General features: G+C 40.6%; 1 protein-coding gene across 5 annotated transcripts in view; it reads right to left on the reverse strand.

Moving 5' to 3' along the window:
* Positions 1-23,963, reverse strand: part of LOC145343223 (ceramide transfer protein) — a 134,967-nt gene that overhangs the window by 71,443 nt on the left and 39,561 nt on the right. For all 5 annotated transcript variants that reach the window (XM_080189300.1, XM_080189298.1, XM_080189299.1 and 2 more), the window contains exon 3: positions 14,882-14,998. In XM_080189300.1, the coding sequence (XP_080045426.1) occupies positions 14,882-14,998 (117 nt within the window). The remainder of the gene's footprint in view (positions 1-14,881; positions 14,999-23,963) is intronic.

Here is a 23,963-nt window from a genome sequence, read left to right on the forward strand (position 1 = left end):
TGTTGGATCTGCATTGATCCAGGCAACTGGAGAGTATTCCAAACAACTCCTGACTTGTGCCTTGTCAATTGTACACAAGTTTTGGGGAGTCAGGAGGTGAATACTTGCCACAGCATTCCTTTCCTCTGAAATGCTCCTTTTGGCACAATATTTATACGTCTAGTCCAGTTCCACTCTGGTCAATGATAAACCCTATGACGTTCATTGTGGAGTTTTCAGCAACGGTAATACTTCTGAATATCATGGAAAGATAGTTAGGAGGAGGTTCACAAAAATGATCCCTGAAATGAAGAGATTGTCGTATAAGGAACAGTTGAGGATTCTGGGTCTGTACTCATTGGAGTTTAGAAGGATGAGGGGGGATCTTATTGAAACTTACAGGATACTGCGAAGCATTGAACGAGTGGACGTAGAGAGGATGTTTCCACTAGTAGGAAAAACCTCAGACTAAAGGAACAATCCTTTAAAACAGAGATGAGCAGGAATTTCTTCAGCCAGAGTGTGGTGAATCTGTGGAATTCTTTGCCACAAAAGGCCATGGTGGCCAGGTCATTGAATGTCTTTAAGACAGAGATAGATGGGTTCTTGATTAATAAGGGGATCAGGAGTTATGGGGAAAAAGCAGGAGAACGGGGATGAGAAAAATACCAGCCATGATCGAATGGCAGAGCAGACTCGATGGGCCGAGTGACCTAATTCTGCTCCTCTATCTTATGCGAGGACAGGATTTCATCTCCACAAGGAGTGGATGGTGTTCACTCCTCCCAATATTATCGTGAATAGATGTATCTGAGGCAGGCAAGGTTGTGATAACAAGGTGAATTATGTCTTCCCTTGTTGATTCACACACTACCTGCTACAAGTTTAGCAGCAATGTCCTTGAAGACTTGATGTGGGTATGCCGGCGTTGGACTGGCGTAAACACAGTAAAAAGTCTGACAACACCAGGTTTTAGTCCAACCTATTTATTTGATAATATACTCACAAGCTTTCGGGGTTAGACTTGGCCAGCTCAGTTAGTTTTGGCGCTAACCAGCCACTCATGGTGATGCACACTGAAGTCTCCCACTTTGTATCTTTGCCAACACCCAAGTGCTGTTCAACATGAAGGAGTAGTGATTAAGCAGCTGAAGGAGGAGGGGAGTAGGGTGCAAGGCATATAGTAATCAGCAGATTTCCTTCATTTGACCTGATGCCAACTTTTAGAGATGCATCACAGAATGCATTCTTTCTGGTTGTATCACAGCTTGGTATGACTCCTGCTCTGCCCAAGACCACAAGCAACTACAAAAGATCATGTAGCCCAATCCATCATGCAACCAGGCTTCCATCCATTGACTGTCTACACTTCCCGCTGCCTCAGCAAAACAGCCAACATAATTAAGGACCCCACACACCTCGGACGCTCTCTCTACCACCATTTTCCTTCGGGAAAAAGATACAAAAGTCTGAGGTCACGTACCAACTGACTCAACAACAGCTTCTTCCCAGTTGCTGTCAGACTTTTGAATGGACTTACCTTGCATTAAGTTGATCTTTCTTTATACTCTAGCCATGACTGTAACATTACATTCTGCACTCGTTTCCTTTCCTATGAACGGTTTGTTTTGTCTGTATAGCGTGCAAGAAACTATACTTTTCACTGTATGTTAATCCATGTGACAATAATAAATCAAATCAAGCCCCTTGGAGTCCGGCATCGATGCTCAAGATTCCCAGGGTGTTATCTATTTTGAGTGACTATTTTAATGGGTGATCTGTTCGTTTTCATTCCTTCGCAAGTTAATGGTTAAGAATACAGCTGAGTGGCTTGCTAGGCCATTTCAGCGAATGTTTAAGAGTCAATCACATTGCTGTGGATCTGTGGTTGTGCAGGGTTCAGAGTATATAAATATTGGCTGAACAATTACGTGAAGCTCAAAAGTAGCATGACTTCAAGTATAAGAGAGAACAGCAATGTCAACAAACAAATTACTCCTCTTTTTAACCAATAAACTGCCACATTCTGTGAAGTATTGGAATTGGTGCTACTCCAACACCCTCCCACAACTTTTTCACCACACATTGACCACTACTTCAATTCCACTTCATGCTCTTGTCTGAACCTGGAAAAATTTATCAACTTCACTTCCAATTTTTACCCCACAAAAATCAGATACCTTACGACCCATGGAGAGCATGAAAATAGCCCATGTGGCCAGATTTATACAGGAGACGGTGTGATCAGAGAAGGCGAACACCAAGCCTCGTTCTGGGCTAAAGAAAAGGTTGCTGTCCCTGTTTCAGTGAATTTAAAATCATTGATTAATGAGAATTGGCCGTAGCACACAGGGTAGTTACTGGCAGTTCAGATGACAATGATTCTGACTGATCCAATCAATAAGACCTACAGCTCCCAGGAGCAGAGCTAAAATGGTTCTAGAGAAATATGCTGTTTTGTTGAAGATTGCACTATGGAACTCAGTTTATCGTGTGAACTGATATCTAATTCAATGGTTCTTTCCATTATTTAGTTATTCAGAGTTGCAAAACCACCATCTGCAGGCACAGCAAGTAATTGGGAATGCTAACAGAATGTTATTTATTGCACAGGGAATTGAACATAAATATAGGGAGGTTATGCTGTGGTTGTACAGGACACTGGTAAAGACACTGGTCTCCTTACTTAAGAAAGGTGTAATGCATTAGAAACTGTTAGGTAAGGTTTACAAGATTAATCTTGGAATGGGCAGGATGTCTAATGAGAAAAGGTTGGGCAGGCTAGACTTGTATCTGCTGGAGTTTAGAAGGCTAAGTGGCAACTTGATTGAAATGTACAAGATCTTGAGGCACCTTGACAGGGTGGATGGGTACAGGATATTTGCTCTTGGGGTCACTTTTTAAAAATAAGGTGTCGCCCATTGACGACAAAGATGAGGATTTTTTTTTGAGGGTCTTGAGTCTTTGGAACTGCCTTCTTGAAATCTCTGAACATTCTTACAGCAGATGTAGATAGGTTCTTGGTAGACAAGGGGGTGAAGGGTTATTGGGCATCTTATTGAATGGTGGAGCAGGTTCAATGGCCCAATGGCTGTCTCCTGCTCCCAATTCATATTTTCACCGGTACAGACAAGTCTCTTTTTGGAAGACTACTTAAATGCTTAAGACAAAAATGTTTCTAGATTGAGTCTTACCTTTTGCCCAATTCTTCTGATTCAGGAAGCAGAAAGGAGAACGTGCCCTTGTTTACATCAACGGGTAAGTAGTAGAAAGGGTCAAGAGCTTCACGTTTTCAGGTTCCAGATCATTAACAACCTGTCCTGTTTGCCCACATGCTGATACATGTATTAACAGTGAAAAATATTGTTTCATGCGTGTTATACAGACATCATACCGTTTATAGAGAAGGAAATGAGAGAGTGCAGAATGTAGCATAACAGTCATAGCTAAGATGTAGAGAAAGATCAACTTAATGCAAGGTAAGTCCATTCAAAAATCTGACAGCAGCAGGGAAGAAGCTGTTCTTGAGTCAGTGGGAAGTGACGTAAGACTTCTGTACCCAAAAGATGTTACCCATCAACGTCTCAGAAGACTAAGGAAATTTGGCATGTCACCTATGGACTCTCACCAACTTTTACAGATGCACCATAGAAAGCATTCTTTCTTGTTGTGTCATTGCTTGGTATGGCTCCTGCTCTGCCCAAGACCACAAGAAACTACAAAAGATCGTCAATGTAGCCCAATCCATCACGCAAACCAGCTTCCCATCCATTGACATTGTCTACACTTCCCACTGCTTCGGCAAAGTAGCCAGCATAATTAAGTACCCCACGCACCCTGAACATTCTCTCTTCTATCTTCTTCCGTCGGGAAAAAGATAGAAAAGTCTGAGGTCACTAACCAACCGACTCAACAACTTCTTCCCTGCTGCTGTCAGATTTTTGAATGGAATTACCTTGCATTAAGTTGATCTTTCTCTACACCTTAGCTGTGACTGTTACACTACATTCTGTCGTCTCATTTTCTTCTCTATAGGTGGTATCCTGTTTGTATGGTGCACACGAAACAATACTTTTCACTCTGTTAATACATGTGACAATAATAAATCAAATCAAGAGAGAGATATACAGTACATATGGACTATGCATGGAAGATACTTTCATTATGCTCCCCAAACAAAATAAGAGACCTGGCTTTGCATGAAGAATAATAGGAAGGTTAACAGCGCTCACCATTGTGACAGAATAAATTGGACAATGATATGGTAAGCTAAACACAAATCAGCAAGTTGCTGTCTGCTTTGCCCTCCACAGATTTTGCTGCATTGTGCTGCTTCAAAAGGCTCAGCATTAAATAAAATTTAAGTGCAACGAATGAAGGGTATGAAACTGCTGCATTCACCCAGTCAGTTTTATCATCTACAAATGCATCAGAAAAGTGTGTTTATTCAAGTGTAAGTGAATTATTAAATGGATTAAAAAAAATCTTAATTTACTGCCAAACAATCCATATCACTGAAAATTTAGTTCACAAATGTGGAGCGTTGTTACTTGCTAAAAAAAAGACATATCCTCGAAGCTTTCCATCTTGCACTCATCAGGACAATCACAAGAATAGCAATGTCAGGGCAAACAACAACTTTACTCTATACGAGAAGAGGGTGCTAAAGATAAGTGTCATGGATAATGCATCAGTTGATGGTGACTGACAGTTAACTGCCAGGTATCATTTGAAATTTAAATCAGGCATCTTGACTCTGATTGGTCATGACATTGCCTTCTGGAATGGCCAACACTTATTTTGTTTCGCTGAAACAGGTGCAATATGTATATATGTTTTGTCTGAAAAGATTATGACCCTGTGCATTAACGTATGTAGCCTCCAGTACCTTGAAATGCTCTATACTGCGACAATCAAATAGGTTGTCAGCATAGTTTTTGATACACTGAGCATTATTTAGCAAACATTGTTCAATTGCAGAATCATATCTAATGTTGGACACTATTTTGCAAACACAGGTTTGGTTGTGTAACGTCTTCTTCGCCCATTGCAAACAGCAGAAGGGATATGTTGTTCGGCAATCTACCAGTCTTTCAGATGTATAGCTTACTGTGCCTTGTCTTTGTCTTATCTCTCGCTTTCACAATCCCATCTTTCTTCACTGCTCTATTTTGCTTTCTGCACATGTATCTCCTTTGAGTTAAATATTCTAATTTATTCTTTCTTGTTTATACCACATGATTCTGAGGATTTTTCAATTTGGTTGGCTGAACAGACCAATAAAAATGCTATATACTGACAATCAAAAACTTATGAAATCTGAGTTTAAACCAAGCTTGTCCAACACGTGGCTTGCAGGCCAGATGTCAACGGCAAAGCCCACCCATGTGGCCACAAAAGGCAGTTTGCAAAGTTCAAAGTGGAATGTAAAGTTTCAAGCCACCTAACCATTACTCATACACTAAAATCAAGTGTAGTATTGACATGCTGCACTTGGTTGAAGTCATTAGTTACATTTTAGCTTCATTTGAAGCATTTTTTAAAAGTGGCATCTTGGCCTTTTGGCTAAGATGCAAATTAGATCAAGCCTTGGAGGAGGAGCTATGCCTACTCCAATCAGCTTGGATCATGTAGATCAAGCCCAAGACAGGAGGTGAGAGCCCGGGCTTGTCAGCTTGGATCGGGAATGTCTCAACTTGAGATTCGGAATTGGACTTGACTGGATTGAATTGGAATAAAAACAAAAGAAAATTAAACCCAGCTCCAAGAATATGCAATCGTGAACATTTCAAACTTTCAATGTCCCGTACTATGGTTCTAAAGTCAAGAAAATAATTCAAAGAAATGGAAATCAAGTGAGGATAAATAATATTTTCAGTGAGGAAAAACAACACAGTGATTAATTATTTTGCTGCTTCTCAAATTTGAAGCATACTTCATATTTTGAACCAGCCTGATTGAAGAAAACTAATGTATTTAGCATGGGGACGAAGCTATTACAATGAGCCAAAACTCATTCAGGTATGGGTTAAACATAAAAGATGGAGGGAAGTCACTCTTAGCATATGCATAACAGAAAATCTTGGTATGTGCCACTGCTAGTGTTCCTGGATGCAAATATGCAGGAGGATCCACCCACAGTACATTAAGCTACAAATGTGAAATTGATTTGAATAGCTTCAGACACCTGATGAGTTTAAACCTACTTTCTGCACTGAAAATATAAATGATTCAATGCAAATCAAATGACAAATAATGAGCAGTCACTTGGCAATACAGAACTTGACCACTGAAAAGAATGCCAAATTTCAAGTGATTACACCATTTTATACTACAGGAGAAAAGGTGCTGATTGGGTAGCAAGTCCACTCTGATTGGCTACAGAATTGCCATGTTGAAGGCAATGAGCAACTATAGGTTCCTCATGCTCTCAGGTAATTTGAGTGCTTCAAAAACAATTTGCGCAATTTAAGCCAGCAATTTCACATTGCTACCAAGCAGTGGCTACGCAAATAGTATTTGATACTAATAGGATGTTGCTGTCAGTCCAAAAAATCTTTTGCCTACAAAACAATTGAGCAATAGCGTATATGAATTTCAGTGCCAGGTAATCGGCCGTACATACCAACGATTGGCTGGTCAAACCAAGCATTATGTTTGAGCGACTGTTTGTAATAGTTATAGACTGTACACAACCAGCCCACATTTGCAAGCCAGAACAAAATATCTACCATTTGATGCAACTCAGACAACCCTAGTAACTACTCTAACAATCAATTTAAGATAATCAGTCAAGCGTGCAAATATGGCTCATTTATGCTTGCTAGAAGTATCATACATTCAGACACAAGGGCCTGTTCTCTGCAAACAAAAGGAACATATTTAAGCTTGTACCTTTTGTGAATTACCTAGGAGCTAGAGATTGCTTCCTCCATGACAGCACTCCAGGCAGAGTTGACTTGCTAACCAAGCAGCACTTTTTCTTCTATCATATGCATTAGTTAGAAATTTGGCATTCTTGCATTTCTCCAGAAAAGTACAAATTGACAAGCTTAATCAACATGTCTCTTTACAGCAATAACAAAAAACACAACAGAGGGAAAGCTTGGTGCAAAAAATTTTGAATTAAGTAGCCTTGAACTCAGGAAACTTGACTGTGGTTGCAGTAAGCACAGCTCCATTGTATTCAAGCTGTAATTTTTTAAAGCAAATTGTTCATCTCTTGAAAAGAATTTAGTTCATGTTATATTGTCAGCATTTAATAGTCTTTCCTACTCCATGCTGGTATTCATTGCAAGCTGCTAGACACAGATATTATAGAACAATAGAGAAAATCTATCACACATGAAAAAGCTCTACAACCAAACAATAGGTTTTGGATCAAAGATATAATTTTGATGGTAAAAAATACTGAATGTGCAGTATCATCCAAAGCTACCAAACATGATCTTGGTTGTGATGTTACATTAACCTGGGCCTTGTTCATATATCTTTCATTTACAACTCAAAGTTGGAATAGGTTACATTTTGCATAACGAACACGCCATACTCAAGAGGCTACTCGGCCTCTGTACCTCATGGTCGTACAAAACTGTAAAACATTTCCCTTGCTGGGGTACTAAGCGACCATTAGAGGGCACTGTTCAACACTTGCATGTGAACACAAACCAACGCAGCCAAAGGTTACTAACAGTCAATGACTGGAAATAAACCCCAGCAGGTCTATTAATCAGTTTGCAATTTGTATCAAACCAGCCTTGGTCAATTCAACATGTCAGAGCCACAAACCAGATGTAATGATGTAATTCTGCACTGAACAGTTAAGAAAATGTTTCAAGATTCAAAATGCTGAATTTAGTATGGAATATTTGTGCACTTTTTCCAAATAACCAAATAAGGACACAAGGAAATTTAATTTCTCTATCTAAACAGAAACACTTTTTGCCAGTTTCAACATTGCCATATCAGGTAACTTGAATGCAACTGATATTTTCAGAGATATGAAAATCACTTATCACATGAGGATCACAGTTCAATGGGATTTCAGCCAATACTATTCTTCTGCTGAACAGATTGGTCATAAATCCACCTACGCTTTTCCACTGTCTCGGACTCATCGACAAACACCTCTTGCAGAAGAGGCTGATGCAGCATTAAAATACCAGGGATTCACATTAACGTTTTGTTTCCTGGACAACTCTCAGTTTCGGCCTGGTTAAATGGACAGCAATTGATTGAAGTTGAGCCTTAAAAAATGTCCATGAATTAGGTTAGGCACCTGATTAACCATAAAGTCAAAGACAGGATCCTTTCCTCTTATGCCCTCTCTCCCAGCCCAACACCTAAATGACTTGATGTTTTAGGTAAGGCATAGTCTCAGTTCTCCCAAACCCTTGCGCAGCTCCTAAGCATAGGACAAGCAACCCCGTGCCCCAGCCCCCAATGACTCAAAGACTCGAAACAAAAGTCTGTCAAAAAAAAACAGGAGTAAGAAAATTGACAAAAAGTAAAAGTATTCTCAACCTGAAGATTCAGAAACAATTGCACAATTATTTGTCGCAACCCAAGAGTGTTTGGTAAAATGCAAGCATGCTGTTCTGGATTGCTAATAATTTACAATTCCACTATAAGCTTCTAGCTTCAGCGTCATTATTAGAGGTAGAACACTATATGGCTTTAATTAACAAAGCTACAAATTTCCAAAAGCTTTATAATAGTAGCCGAGTGAGAATGCACAACCTAACTAATAATGCTTCTTGTATTCAATGCCAACCACAAGGCAGCCATGTAAATTATATTGCATCATTACAACAAGTCTAGGTTGATACATCTTGGGGCAGAACAAATCTAATATCATCCTATATAGGCCAATTAATCAGTTTAATGTAAAGAAATTCAGCACAATCTTTCACTGTTCCATATTTTAATTAACACTCAACAGAATCATGGAATTGTTACAATGTAGATGATGGCCATTCAGCCCATCATAGCTGTACTGGATCACCAAATGAGCAGCTCACCTAGTTCCATTCTCCTGCCTAATCCTGCACATTCTCTCATTTCAATGAAGTCTAAATTCTCATGAATCTTTTCTTCTCTTCTCTCTCAGGCTTTCACATTCTTCCAGAATTGGATGCAATTTTCTAGCTGAGGCCAAACCAGCGACATGTACAATTTTAACATAACACCCTTGCTCTTGTACTCCAATAAAGCACACAATGTCCTGGGCATAATCTGCTTTGCCACCTTCAATGACTTTTGCATGTCCACCCAGAGGTCTCTGCTCTCGAGCTGTACCCTCTATTTTATACTATCTCTTCATGTTCTAACAAAGTGAATCACTTCACATTTGTCTGCATTGAACTTCTGCCATCCATCCACCCATTCCACCAGCTTGACCATGCCTTTTTGAAGTTCTAAACTCTCCTGCTCACAGTTCATGATGCTTCCAAGCTTTCTATAATCTGAAAACTTTGAAATTGGGCCCTGTACACCAAGGTCTAGGTCTTCAGTGCAGGTTCAATCCCCCTACCAGCTAGATTATTCATGAAGACCCATTGTCTCACACTCAGTGCTGTTAGGAAGGGAGTTCCAAGTTTCTGACCCAGCAAGCTCATAGTTCCAAGTCAACATGGTGAGAGACTGGTGTTCCCATGCATCTGCTACCCTTGTCCTACTCAATGGTAGGAGTTTTGGATTTGGAAAGTGCTGTCAAAGGAATATTGGTGAGTTGCTACAGTGCATCTTGTAGATGGCACACGCTGCTGCCACTGTTGGTTGGTGGTGGAGGGAGTGAATGTTGGAGATTGTTTATGGTGGCTTTGTGCTTTTTGATCATACCTTCACCTCTTTGAATTCTTCAGTCCTGTTTCAACACTGTGTTTGAAGTGTGGACAATTGATAGTATGTTCACGTTTGGTGTATGTGCTTTTACAATGATGATTCTTGTTTTGCCATCTATCTTACTCGCATTCAAAATGTTCTATTAACCATATATAGCGGGAAAAGATTTGCAATGCGATAATGTATTAAATGTCGCATTTTCAACATGAAACATGGGATGGGCATAAATGCCAGCATTGTTCACATCTCCAGAATCAAGATATATTCAAAATGTCCCAGCTTTCACCAGAATATAGAACAAAGCAGAATACCCGCAACCTCCTGAATATTCCATGCGTACTGTACATTTTGGGACTGTGCTGATTTGAGAAAATACTGTCATATTTTAAGACAGAAATGTTTGGTTTAAGTATTGGCAGGTCCCTTAAAATCTTCCATGGACTCCTGTTTGAGAACACATAGAAAAGTTCATTAAGCAGGATCAAGCTGCCCTTCTATATGGAGTTTCCATTACAAAGCTGAAAGGTCAGTGCCAGAACTGGAGGAGAACTGCCACTCCTACAGAGCATTTGATGACTAACAAATGAGTGATTAGATTACGTTTGAGACACAGGTTACTTGTCAGAACAAAAATATTTACCATTATAGTGTGATAATGCTTAGTTACACAGTACCACAAGGACTGTTTGAGATTTTAGTTACCATAACCACCCCACCTCAAATCCCATGACTCAGATTTCTGGTGGTTTGCAACTACCAAATTTAAAGTATTGCGAATTCAAATTTTAAAAGCTAAAAGATAAGATGGCCTCGTATTAGCAGAAATAATTCCATGACTGACCTTTGCTTATAATATGTGGCAAAGGGAGTGAACAGCTCACAAAAACTATGCTGAAAAAATATTTTGCTTTATAGTTTCATCATTTTTCACCAATAAAATTAAGTTTCAGTATTTTTGTTTATGCGGGCACTTTAAAGACCGTATCTGCCTGGGGAAGGCACTCATCCACCCATTTGAATACATAATTCCATGTGTCCAAGCAACATTCCTCCAAACACATTTACCAAACATACGACGTAAAAATAGAAAATTTTAAAAACATTCAGCAGATCAGGCAACATATGTGGAACAAGAGGCAAAATTAACATTACAGGTCGATGACCTCAGAACTTTTTGTTCCATCAACTTGAAACATTAATTCTGTTTCATTCTCAACAGGTGTTGCCTCACCTGTCAAGGAATATATCAGCATTTTGTGTTGTTTGGTTCTAGAGTGATTCAGACTATCTCATTTACGTAGATCCCTTGCCCAATTCCTCCTGTAATCGTCTCTTGTCTGCCTTTCTCCCCAGCCCCACGTGGGTGTGATCTATCTCCTCCCATACCTTTTGAACATTCAACACCTTATATTCAAATAACTTCCGCAACGCTCCAAATTCTCTGCCCTCATCCAATCTTTTGTCTCTGACCTTTTTTTTCTTGCACACCATCATCCACGTTATCATCTCCCTGATCACCCATTTTCCCCCACTTCCCTCATTATCTTCCCCAGTTTCAATAACCCACTATCAGAATACCCCCCACAGCATGCAGAATCCTACATGATCCCCTTCAAAACTTAGAAATATTTCTCCTGCCTGCCACTTTCAGAGAGGTCATAGATTTAGCTAGCTTTATAACCTTTCCTTGCCTCTTTTGAGGGTATCCCTACAATTATTCCTCCTATTTTTGACCCTATATCACCTTCCATTCAAACACTGATCCATTACTTTAAAAGTGTCCCCTATTTCCCTCCAACAATTTCATAGTCCCTCCACTGTTTATTTCATATCCTCTTTACTAATCATAGAACATAAGCGTAAGATTAAATACCAAAAGATCAAGAAACTGAGCTGAAACAAGTCTCCCAAACCCCAGCCAAGCATCAGATGCTATGCAGATCATTCCAAGTTTTTCTTTTATTCATTTGAGACATGAGCGTCACTGGCTGGCCAGCATTTACTGCCCATCCCTAGTTGCCTTTCAGTAGATGATGGTGAGCTGTCTTGAATCACTACAGTCCACATGCTGTGGATTGACCCAGAATGCCACTGGGGAGGGAATTCCAGGATTTTGACTCAGCGACTGCAAAAGAACGACGATATATTATCACATCAGAATGATGAGCGACTTGGAGGGGAACCTCCAGGTAGTAGTGTTCCCATGTATCTGCTGCTTTTGTCCTTCTAGATGGAAGTGGTCGTGGGCTTGGAAGGTGCTGTCTAAGGATCTTTGGTATTTCTTCACAAACCTGACTACAGATGGGTATCACAAAAAATGAATTTCCAAGTCAGTGCTTTGTGTGAGCCTTTAACTTGATAACCCAGCCACCACATAGCTACACTGGAACCAGCTAGCATATTCACCCACTGTTTCTAAGGGGCATCAGAGAAGTTACTTACACTGAAGATCATAATCAAGTAAAGAATTTTCCTCAAGTCTGAGATTATTCGTGACAAAAGGGAGAACCTGTACAGTTAGGCTAGCTTTTAAAAGCGGTACATACTGGGCATACCAGGGACAGATGATTGGTATAAACTGAAATTAATAGACCAGCTCAGGTTCATTGGCAAAGTTGAATAGCCCACAGAGAATGTCAGAACTGTTACAATTCCTGGATAGATATTGTTCTGATAAAACGAGAAACAGCAAAAATTCTAGTTGAACTTCCTGCTCTCATATAAAAATCAAATTTAATGGCCGATCCCTTCGATGGATAGAAAACCCTCCATAATCATTTGTCTGAAAAGCAAGTTAAAAAGGGAGATGGAGCGAAAAAAGGGAATTATGGATCAGTGAGCCTGATGTCAGGAGTGGGGAAAATGCTTGAATCCATTATAAAGGATTTAACACTTGGAAAACAGTGGCAGGATTGGACAGGCTCAGCATGGATATGCAGAAGGAAAATCACACTTGACAAATGTACTGGTATTCTTTGAGTATGTAACCAAGAGAGTTGATGAGCAGGAGCTAGTAGGTGTTGTTCATTTGGACTTTCAGAAGGCTTTCGACAAGGTCCCACGTAAAAGATTAGCACGTAAATTAAACTGCTTGGGATTGGGGATGGTGTATTGAGATGAATAGAAAACTGGTTGGGAGACAGGATACAGAGTATACCTCCTTTACGTAGCTCCCTTGCACAATTCCTCTTGGAATCTTTTCTTGCCTGCTATTCTCCCCAGCCCCATGTGATCCATCTCCTCCTGTACCTTTTGGATAATATAGCAGCAGTTATGAGAAAGTGAATGATAAGGTCTTCTTTGCTAAAACTGCTTTTTCTTTTTACTTGTCATTAAAACAGGAAAGTTTGATTCTCTTGCATGCTTTTCCACAAGTTATTGCCATAAATTCCAGCACCCCAAGATCTATTTCTGAAAACAAGACTCGGGTAACACATCTGCACTCTGATGAAGAGTCATATTTCTCACATGAGGTCTGATGAAGAGTCATCCAGACTTGAAACATTAGCTCTGTTCTCTCTCCACAGATGCTGTCAAACAAGTCTAAAGCCAAACAAGAGATTAGACGAAAGATATCCCTAGGTAAAAAGCACAGAATATGACAGCACATTCTGCTGCAGCCTAACAATGGTCTTTTAAAGTTTAACATTACCTCTGCTTTAGTAATATATGCTTATAAATAATAAACCATGCAAATTCATACTGATCCCTCTGTTGCTCAACATCTAAAATTTTAATGTTAATGCTGTACTTCTCTACTCTTTTCTTACTTCCGTAGAGCAGTTCAAGAAGGCAACTCATCACAACCTTCTCAAGGGCAATTAGGGATGGGCAATAAAATGTTGACCTAGTCAGTGATACCCACATGATTTTTTTTCAAAATTCATGAAATCTCATTGTCTTCGCCAAGTTGTAACTGTCACAGGTTGGCCTTCTTGAATTCCATCACAAATCTATTCATATATTTCTAAACACCACAATTTACTATCAGCTTTCATTACTGTTTTCTCAATTCATAACACCATAGTAACGAATAACAAGAACATAGTAAATATGAATAGATCCATTGCAGGCCTCTCTACACCAAGCATTGTACAACATGCTGGCAATAAGAGTAGTTGACATACAACTACTTCAACTTCGATCATGAAACAATGGTAGACCTACTACTTCCTTTTTAGATGGCTTATTTTTCCATTTCTTCCTTTTCCCCAACTAACAAAGAATGGTAGCACACAGGAACAGGCCCTTCGGCCCATCAAGTCTGTGCCGACAGACACCGCGAATATTTTCTTGCATCTACGTGGTCCATATACCTCTATTCCCTTCCTATTCATGTATCTATCCAGATGCCTCTCGAACTTTGTTATAGAATCTGCTTCCACTACCTCCTCCGGCAGCACGTTCCATGCATTCACTACCCTCTGAAAAACTTGCCCCTTACATCTCTTTCAAACTTTTCCCCTCTCACTTTCAACCTTTGCCCCCAAGTAATTGACTCTGAAAATCCCATCTATCCAAGCCTGTCATAATCTTTTAAACCTCTATCAGGTCTCCCCTCATCCTCCGTCGTGCCAACTAAAACAATCCTAGTTTGCTCAACCTTTCTTCATAGTCCACATCCTCCAAACCAGACAACATCCTGGTACAACTTTTTCACTTTTTTATTCTTAATCCTTCTCAAACAGTACCTTCCTGGTGAAACTTGAGACACCCAGTTCCTTATAGAGAAGAGTCAAATGTAACAGCTTGTATTTAGATCACAACTCTCAGTTATAGCTAATTAACCAGAAGGCACTGCCACATCTATCAACTAAAAATTCAACTTGTTGGACCTTCTTCATGAAATTATCACTTTTTGGGCTGTTGAAATGCATTCAAAGTTGACATTGTACTTTAGCCCCCTCAACATAGCATTTGGGGAGGGGGGGTGCAGTTAAGAAACCCACAAATACCAAGTTGGATAAAGTTTTAGCTAAATGTTTGAAATCTGCCATCAACCTTATTTTCCATTCAATATAGTAAATCTCTGATTACAACGTCTGAATTCTCATTTTACCTTGTGTTGTTCAATAGCCTCTATCCATTGCTGTCTGTGATCTGGGCCTTGAGCACGGAGATACCACACACTGTCATTCACACTGATATCAAAGCGACATTCATCAAATTCATGGGGCTGTGGAGAAGAAAATTGACAGGGCATGAGAACAGATATGGATTAACATAGGAGCACGCAGGTTTCAGGTGAAATAGCTAACACAGGAGGAGCATTAATTTTGCTTTTTACCATTTTCCCCCGTTTGCTACTGTTTTTATATGTTTATGCACATTGTCCCTTCCTACCACAGGGTATCATTACGTTAATAGCAGCCTTACAATGCTGCCATATCCTTTCACTTTGTATGCCTACATATTCCCCTCTCCACAACCATCCACTCACCCTCTATTTAATTTAAGATAGTTCCAGTTTCAACTACGTGAAGGAAAATAATTCCATTAATTATTTGGATTGACTATGTATACATATCTATAATATAATTTAATCGTACAAAGCACATAATTGAGCAGACTACGTGGTGCAGCAACTCAGTGGAGACAAGATATTCTTGGTTGAATTGAATTCAAGCCAGCCCATTCAGTACTCAATGAAAAAACATTTAAAATAGGGATCATATGGTACAGAAAGGAAAAAACGGGAATTACTGAATCGATAATAGGTTTGAATGAAAGGATAGATTATTAGTTTAAGCTATTTAGACCTCACTTCCAACCAGAAGTCTAGATGAACACTAATCTTAAATCTTGGTTCTATAATTAGTTTTCATCAATCCAGAGTCACAAGATTCAGTATATTGGCTTATTAACACCAATCACCATGCAGTGCTATAGTTCTGGTTTCGATGAAGTTCTCTTCATTCCGGTTCTTAATTTACAATTAGGTATTCATGATTCAGAGAGCACAGTCCAACTTGCAATCAGGATCACCAATCCCAACGCCAAATTATGCAGTGAAGAGATTGAGTGAAGTGTCCTGAGAGTGGCATCTCTTCAAATACAAACAAAGAGAGGTTCTGGCACAGGAAGGAAAAACAGAATCAGTTTGGCCTGTTGCCTGTGACAGGTTTCAGACTAACATACAGATTTAGAATATTGGCAAGGGAAAAACTTCAATAACTACTTAATGACGATTTTGATACAATATGCATTAATGTAATGTGGTTCATTGTCGGAGTAATTGCAGTAATTTTGTACCACTATTTGGAGGTACCAAATAAAGTCCTGGAAAAAGATTCCTGTGTTGGTGATGAACAAGAATCAAGACCAACTTTCAGTCAGTGCACTTGGAAATTTGTCCACTAGTTTGAAGAAACTTAATCCCTTTGATTCTATCACAATAGAATTTCAAAAAAAAAAATCACACTTATGGGGCTTTAGAAGAAATCTTACAAATATCCAAATCCCCCAAATCAATTAAACATGTTCCACAGCACTTTCTTGCTGGAAAGCTAATAGACTTAATGAAAGCAAAGATGTAGATACAGCAAGCAGGAAAACAAATGGTACGTTTGCCTTCATTGAAAGAGAACATAAGAAATAGGAGCAGGAGTAGGCCATCTAGCCCTTCGAGCCTGCCCCGCTATTCAATAAGATCATGGCTGATCTGTCGTGGCTCAGTTCCACATTCCCGCCCTCTCCCCATAACCCTTAATCCCCTCGCTTATCAAAAACCCATCAGCCCACGTCTTAAAAATATTTAGCGAGGCAGCCTCCACCACTTCAACGGGCAGAGAATTCCAGAGATTCACCACCCTTTGAGTGAAGAAGTTCCTCCTCAACTCCGTTCTAAACCACCCCCTCTTTATCTTGAGGCTGTGCCCCCTAGTCCTACTGTCCTTTCTGAGCGGGAAGAGTCTCTCCACCTCTATCTTATCCATCCCATTCATCATCTTATATGTCTCAATGAGATCTCCCCTCATTCTTCTAAACTCTAACGAGTACAAGCCGAGTTTTATTCAGTCTCTCCTCATAGCTCAACCCTCTCAACTCCAGCATCAGCCTAGTAAACCTCCTCTGCACTCCCTCCAAGGCCAAAATATCCTTGTGTAAGTGCGGCAACCAAAACTGCACACAGTACTCCAGCTGCGGCCTCACCAGTGCCCTATACAGCTGCAGCAAGACCTCCCTACTTTTACATTCAATCCCCCTCGCTATGAAGGCCAGCATCCCATTCGCCTTCCTAACCACCTGCTGCACCTGCAGGCTGGGTTTTTGCGACTCATGCATAAGGACCCCGAGGTCCCTCCGCACCGTCGCCTGCTGCAGTTTTTCGCCACGCAAGTAATAGTCCTTCCTACCATTATTCCTACCAAAGTGGACCACCTCGCACTTGCCAACATTAAATTCCATTTGCCAGTTTCTGGCCCAATCGCCCAGCCTATCTAAATCCTTCTGCAGACTCTCCACACCCTCCGCGCAATTTGCCGTTCCACCAATCTTGGTGTCATCAGCAAATTTCGACACCATACACTCGGTTCCCTCCTCCTGATCATCTATATAAATGGTAAATAGCTGAGGCCCCAGCCTCAGCCTGGGGCACCCCACTAGTCACCAACCGCCAATCCGAACAGCACCCATTGACCCCCACTCTCTGCCTCCTATTAGGCAGCCAATCCTCTATCCACGCTAACAAATTGCCCCCAACTCCATGCCCCCTTACCTTCTGCAATAACCTCTTGTGAGGTACCTTGTCAAACGCCTTCTGAAAATCTAGAAAGACCACATCCACCAGCTCTCCTCTATCCACCGCCCTAGACACATCCTCATAGAACTCCAGTAAATTTGTCAGACACGACTTCCCCTTAACAAAACCGTGCTGCATCTGCTCTATCAAGCAATTCCCCTCAAGATGCCTCGCTACTTCCTCCTTGATGACGGATTCTAACATTTTACCTACCACAGACGTTAAACTAACCGGCCTATAATTCCCCGCCTTTTGCCTGCCACCCTTCTTAAACAACGACATAACATTAGCCGTTTTCCAATCTTCCGGCACTTCCCCGGAATCCAGCGACGTTTGGAAAATAACCACCAAGGCATCCACTATCACCTCCGCCATTTCTTTCAGAACCCTCAGATGCATTCCATCCGGTCCTGGGGACTTGTCCACAATCAGTCCCTCCAGTCTGTCGAGCACCGCCTCTCTAGTAACAATAATGTAATTGAGACCCTCCAGTCCTACCACTTTTCCATCGCTAACACCCGGCACATTATTCATGTCCTCCTCCGTGAAGACAGAAACAAAAGTTATTCAAGGCCTCAGCCATTTCCCCATCCCCTACCACTAAGTCCCCCTTCTCATCCTCTAAGGGTCCAACGTTCACCCTAGCCAGCCTCTTCCTTTTTATATATTTATAAAAACTCTTGCTATCCTTTTTTATATTAAGCGCTAGCCCAGCTTCATAGTTTCTCCTACCCTTCTTTATCAACTTCTTTGTCAATCTTTTTTGACATTTAAACCTCTCCCAATCCTCTTCCCGCCCACTACTCTTTGCTACTCTAAACACCTCCGCTTTTAATTTAACACTTTCCTTCACCTCCTTCTTTATCCACGGCTTATTACCTCTCCTCCTATGGTCCTTTTTAACCATCGGAATAAATTTCTGCTGAGCACCAAGAAAGATCTCCTTAAAGATCCTCCACTGCTCCTCAGCAGACCTACCTTCCAACACACTCCCCCAGTCAACATTCGCTAATTCTTCTCTCATCCTACCGTACTCCCCTCTGTTCAAACAAAGGACGCGTGTCCGTGAACCCACTTTCTCCTCCTCCATCTGCACCAGAAACTCCACCATACAATGATCACTCTCCCCAAGAGGATCCTTCACCACAAGGTCCCTAATTCTACCCGCCTCGTTACAGAGACTTGAGCAAACTCATTGCATCTGTATAGGGCCTTGGTGAGATCACACTGGCATCTTATGTACAGTTTTGGTGGTCTTAGCTTAAGAAAGGATATATTTGTCATAGGAGGAATGCAGCAAAGTTTCACCAGGCTGATTCCTGGGATGGCAGGACTGTCGTAAGAGGAGAGATTGGGTCAACTGGACCTGTATTCCACTGGAATTTTTAAGATTGAGGGTCTCTCATTGAAACACTCATAGGTAGACCATTTAGGACTGAGATGAGGAGAAACATCTTCACTCAGAGGATGGTGAACTTATGGAATTCCCTAACACAGAAGGCTTTGGACGCCAAGTCAATAAATATACTTACAAAAGGAAATAGACTCTAAAGATATCATGGTGTATGGGGAAAATGCAGGAGTTTGGCGTTGAGATGCAGGATCAGCCATGATCATATTGAATGACAGAGGGCAAAAGGGGCTGAATAGGCTAGTCTTGATCCTATTTTGTATGTTTCTATAATGGCTTACAATATTTTAATCCTTCACTTGTCCCAAATACAATGATGCAAGGCTGAAGCTTTTAAATAAACAATCAAATTACATTAGTTACTTAAAACCTAAAAAATGAAACACATTTTGTACAATAAGTATTTTTGTAGATAAAAAATGGCAAGAATTGACTACTTCTCAAAGCAAGCAGAAGGCATTTCTCTCAAAATTGTTATATGGCTGCAGCAGTACACATCACCTGCCAAACACAGCACATTAGCAATTGTAATCCCACAGAAATCAGCAGCAAGACTTCGCAAGAATGGCATAACCAACAGCCTGAAAATGAGCATGATATTTTATGCCAGTGCAGTCCACCTCCATTTGTAGTTTGTCAGCTATCAAAAAGCTGTATTACAACCATTCACCTTTAGAGGTTTCACAGGTTACAATGGCTCAATGCAATATAGTTCAAATATATATTTGTTTGCAGATGCCACATATAGCATTTCTAATCATTAGATTTTAAGGTCTCTAATTCTGAGATTAAAAAGGTTAATACACTTTTCTGAGCCACTGGAATATCTGAACTTCCAAAGGGAATTCGCCAACATATACCTTTTAAGTACAATACATAAGAGCTGGAACTTGAAAGCTGAAAAGCAAACAAGTCACAGGTTTGTGTGCTAATTAGGAAAACCTCAGCATCACATTCACTGGAATGCTACCCACAGATGAAGGGCATTACTCTCATGAGAAGGCATTAGAAATTGGGGCAGTTCTCCATAGAGCATGGATAAGTTAGGTGCTCAAAATCATTAAGGGTTATAATGGAATATATAAGGAGAAACTGTTCCAATGGCAGAATAGTTGGGCAATTGGTAAAAAAAAACACGAGAAAGATATTTTACACAGAAAATGGTTACAAACGTGGATGCATGGTCTGAAAGGGCAGCGGAAGGAATTCAATATTAAATGTTACAACAAAATTGGGTCAATATTTGAAGGGGAAGTGCAAAGAAATAGCACTAATTCATAAGTTAAAGTTTTAAAGTTTATTTATTAGTGTTACAAATAGGCTTACATTAACACTGCAATGAAGTTATTGTGAAAATCTCCAAGTCACCACATTCCAGCACCTGTTCACAAAGAACAAAGAAAATTACAGAACAGGAACGGCTCTTTCAGCCCTCCAAGCCTGCACCGACCATGCTGCCCGACTTCACTTAAACCCCCTACCCTTCCAGGGATCATATCCCTCTATTCCCACAAGTATACAGGGAGAATTTAGCATGGCTAATGCACCTAACCAGGACGTCTTTCCGCTTGTGGGAGGGAATCAGAGCACCCAGGGGAAACCCACGCAAACACAAAGGGAACATGCAGACTCCATACAGAATGGCCCAAGCTGGGAATCAAACCCGGGTCCCTGGCGCTGTGAGGCAGCAATGCTAACCACTGTGTCGCCCAATTCAGAGAGGAGAAAAGACACTTGCCTCAAACTGTTGAATCAAAAGATAGGTTGTTCTTAGAATTTCATGAGACTATATTTTAACTAATCATCAAAACACTAAAGGGAGTATTAACATATTATCACAAGCAGTAGGGCAGTCCATACATTTTGATAGCGTATGAAATGGTACTTCGGTTTAAAAGAAGTTTAAAGACGCAATGATCTAAAATTCTGCCAGTGCAATTTCACCAATCGGAAGTTGGCTGACTCGATCTTAAACCTTCTAAGTTAGTAACATGTTAACTAATCAGATTTGACTTGAAACTAAACTTAATCCTCACTAAGATCAAGTGTAGTGTCAACATGCTGCGCTTGGTTGAAGTCACTAGGTTACATTTCAGCTTCATTTGAAGCAATTTTTAAAAGCAGCATCTCGATCTTTTGGCCAAGGTGTAAATGAGATCAAGCCTTGGAGGAGGAGCTATGCCTACTCCAATCAGCTTGGATCATGTAGATCAAGCCCAAGACAGGTAGTGAGAGCCCTGTCGTGTCAGCTTGGATCAGGAATGTCTCAACTCGTTGAGACTCTGAATTGGGCTTGATTGGATTGAATTGGAATAAAAACAAAAAAAAGTTCAGAAATGCAGTGAAAACAAAAGAACTTGCATTTACATAGCATATAATTGAAATCCTGATTCGTGGACATCTAAACCTACTTCCTGGTTTTTTCTGAATTACGCAACCTTCCCTTCCTGCTCAGTTCAACTCTTGCTTGAAAGTCGGAGCTAAATCTTAACACTCCTATCTTTTCACTGGTCAAACGCTGCTTAACTTTGACCATTCAAAGCCGCTTAATATTCAGACTTTTTCTTATAAAACAATACAACCATGTTACTTTGATAAAAAGACTGCTCATTGCAAACAAAGAAAAGCATGTCCATAGCTACTTCAGATACTTCGAGCCTTCAATGCCAGAGGTCTCTTGATTTGATTGTGAGATTGTACACTAATATTCTGATACACATTGAACATTTGAATAATCACTAGTTGTTGACAGAATTGGCTTGACGATTGTCGATACAATAAGCATCAGTCCCTAGATAAGCTATATCCTGAGCACCGAAGCAGATTCTAATCAAGATACAAAGGAGACATTTGAATGCAGAGGGTCTCATTCAGTTTTAGGTAAACTAACAAGCAAAATAATCTGTGCTGAATTGAATAAAGATGGGCTTACTGATTAATATGTCTCAGGATCTTAAGCCTACCACACACATCAGACAAAAACGTTGTGTATTTTATGATGGCTCTGTATTGATCTTTAGCTGACAGTTCTCATAACACAAATCTCAACCAATTCCATCCTCCACCAACATTCCTTCACCTGGCTGAATTTGTTCTGTCACTCAATAATTTCTCCTTTAATATTATGTCAGGCTTTTATTTATTGACTATTGCTCCGCCTTCACTATTACTCCCACGAAACACATCTCCAAACTCCATGGCCTGGGCCTCGGTACCTCCCTCTGTGACTGGATCTTGAACTTCCTAACTCACAGACGATAATCAGCAAGGATAGGCAAAAACACCTCCTCCACGATTATCCTCAACAATGGTGCCAACAAGGCTGCTTTCTCAGCCCCCTACTATACTTATACATCTATCAACATACAGCCAAATTCCTCTCCAATTAGATCTTCAAGTTTGCTGACGGCACCATCATAGTGGGCTGGATCTCAAACAATGACAAGACAGAGTACAGGAATGAGATAGAGAATCTGGTGAACTGGTTCACCAACAGCAATCTCTCTCTCAATGTTAATAAAATGAACGAGATTGTCATTGACTTCAGGAAGTGTAAAGGAGAACATGCCCCAGTCTACATCAATGAGGATGAAGTAGAAAGGGTCGAGAGCTTCAAGTTGTTAGGTCCAGATCACCAACCTGCTCCCCCATGTTGACATTATAGTTAAGAAAGCCCACCAACTCATCTACTTTCTCAAAAGATTCAGGAAATTTGGCATGTCAACTACGGGAAGTTGAAGAACGGATATGCAAGGAGATTCTGGACAGGTGTAGAAAAAATAGGGTTGTTGTAGCGGGAGACTTCAATTTCCCTCAGACTGGAATTTCCTTAGGGTTGGGGATCTGGACAGGCAAGAATTTGTAAAATGTGTTCAGGAAGGTTCTTTGGAGCACTATGTTGATAGAGAGGAAGCCACACTGGACTTAGTACTGGGAAATGCACCCAGTCAGGTCAAAGTTTCAGTGGGGGAACATGTGGCTAACAGTGACCACAATTCTGTAAACTTTCAGGTAGTCATGGAAAAGGATGAGTGTTGTCCTATGGATAAGGTGCTGAATTGGTGGGGGGGGAGGCTAACTACAGCCAGGTTAGGCAGGATTTGGTGGCTGTTGATTGGGCGAGGTTATTCAACGGTATATCCACATCTGGCACGTGGGAATCTTTTAAGGAGCGGTTGATAGGAGTGCAGGACAGGCATGTGCTGTGTTGTTCTTTGTTGTTTTATGTCCTGTAAAAAGGAAGGACAGGAAAGGTAGTATTCAAGACCCGTGGATAATCAGAGAAATTGTGGGTCTAATCAAAAAGAAAAAAAGGCATACATAAGGTTCAGGCAGCTAAAAACAGATGAAGCACTGGAGGAATAGACAAAGTAGAAAAGAACTCAAACAGGGAGTTAGAACGGCAAAAGGGGTCACAAAATGTCCTTGGCAGACAGGATTAAGGAGAATCCCAAGGCATTTTAAACATACGTTAGGAACAAGAGGGTTGTCAGATGAAGAGTCTGACCTCTCAAGAGCAAAGGACGGGAATGATGCTTAGAACCCAAGGAAGTAGGCGAGATCCTAAATGAATACTTTGCATCAGTATTCACAAAGGAGAGGGACACATTGATTGCTATTGTCTCAGAGGCATATGTAGCCCTGTTAGAACAAATCGCAATTACAAGAGAGGAAGTGTTGTGTGTTTTAGGAAGCATTTAGACAGACAAATCCCCAGGGCCAGATGGCATCTGTCCAAGATTACTGAAGGATGCAAGAGATGAAATTATTGGACCTCTAACAGAAATATTTGTTTCTTCATTGAACACAGGTGAAGTCCCAGAAGATTGGAGGATAGCAAATGCAGTCCTGTTATTTAAGGGCAGCAAGGATAACCCAGGTAATTATAGGCCAGTGAGCTTGATGCCCGTGGTAGGGAAATTGTTGGAGAAGATTCTTAGAGATAGGATCTTTACGCATTTAGAACTGCACAGTCTCATTAGCGATAGA

Source organism: Carcharhinus amblyrhynchos, chromosome 5, assembly GCF_965287045.1.
Source record: "Carcharhinus amblyrhynchos chromosome 5, sCarAmb.v2.hapA, whole genome shotgun sequence".
Lineage (NCBI taxonomy): Eukaryota > Metazoa > Chordata > Chondrichthyes > Carcharhiniformes > Carcharhinidae > Carcharhinus > Carcharhinus amblyrhynchos.